The 1,125-nt window shown below is 48.6% G+C and overlaps 1 protein-coding gene across 1 annotated transcript; it reads left to right on the top strand.

Annotated features, from left to right (window-relative positions):
- Nucleotides 1–28: 28 nt before the first annotated feature.
- On the top strand, nucleotides 29–1,075 carry Pmar_PMAR000307 (conserved hypothetical protein; the record flags this gene model as incomplete). Its single annotated transcript, XM_002775015.1, has 1 exon — nucleotides 29–1,075. A coding segment is annotated over one exon (1,047 nt), but the record flags the coding sequence as incomplete, so codon positions are not given.
- Between the last annotated feature and the right edge of the window lie 50 nt (nucleotides 1,076–1,125).

Below are 1,125 nucleotides of genomic sequence, written 5' to 3'. Positions count from 1 at the left end.
CCTCTCCATTTAGCTGCTGCTGTGTCACATGAGCTGTCCAATACTTGTTGGGCGAGGGGCTGAGCTGAAGACTGATCGCTTCGGTATGCTTCCTATCCATGATGCTGTGGTGAACCATCATACCGACATCAAAGAGGTGCTCGGTCAGCTCGACCTCAAGTGTGATGATGCCATGTGTTATCTTTCCCCTGAGAGTGAGAATGCTCTCAAGGAGCAAGTGAAGAATACCAACATCTCCCTGACTCCCGAGGATTTGGAAATCAAGATGACTCAGGTCTTTTCTATCATTATGAAGGAAGGTGTCCTCGTTGCTGGTTCTCTCTGGCAGGAGATCGTCTACTACTTCACTGAGCTCGGTCTTCATCCCAGCTACTTCAAACATTTTACCAGTGCTGAGATCGCCAGGCATATCCATTGCCTTATCGCTGCTAAGAAGGTCGCTCAGGCTACCAAGTCTGACTATATCCACTTCGAGATTGAGGAAGCGGATTCGGCTTTCTATCTCACCACTATGGAGCCTGAGAAGATTGCCATCACTGATGCTAAGGTTGCTGAGTATATCAATACTGCTAAGGACTGTGGTTACACTATCACCTTCCTTAAGTCTGAGAAAGCTCCCATGTGTGGAGGTAAGTTCCCTCTCGGCATCTTTGTTGTTGAGAAGCAACAGTTCGAGTCGGGTGTTAAGTTTGAGGATATGATGGAGAAGTCCGACATTCATCTCGTGGCTACCCCAGCGTTCCTTGAGGAGAGATCTGATGAAGTACAGAAGCTCTACCAGGATCTTATCGATGAGACTATGGCTACCCGCAATACTGTTGTTAAGGTGTTCGATGCTCCTGCCAACTTGGTTCAGAAGTCCGGCGCCCAAGTGTTGCAGTTTGCTGCCTTTGATGTTGATCGTACGGGCCGAGCCTACATCTCTGAGATCAACGAATGCTTCCGTTCTCATAACGTTGAACCCAAGAGATTCTACGTGGACTCGTTCGCCAATGGTATCGTCACCTATACTTGCTTCTTCGACCCCACTTTCCAGGGTGAGGCATTGGAAAGGCTCGCGCAGACTCTTCGTTATGTGAGCCATTTCAAGCATAACCCGAGGAAGTCCGGTTTGGTTTGGGAACT

The sequence above is a fragment of the Perkinsus marinus genome (assembly GCF_000006405.1).
Source record: "Perkinsus marinus ATCC 50983 genomic scaffold scf_1104296956998, whole genome shotgun sequence".
Taxonomy (NCBI): domain Eukaryota; phylum Perkinsozoa; order Perkinsida; family Perkinsidae; genus Perkinsus; species Perkinsus marinus.
Note: the sequence above shows the minus strand (reverse complement) of the source record. Positions and strands in the feature narration are given on the sequence as shown.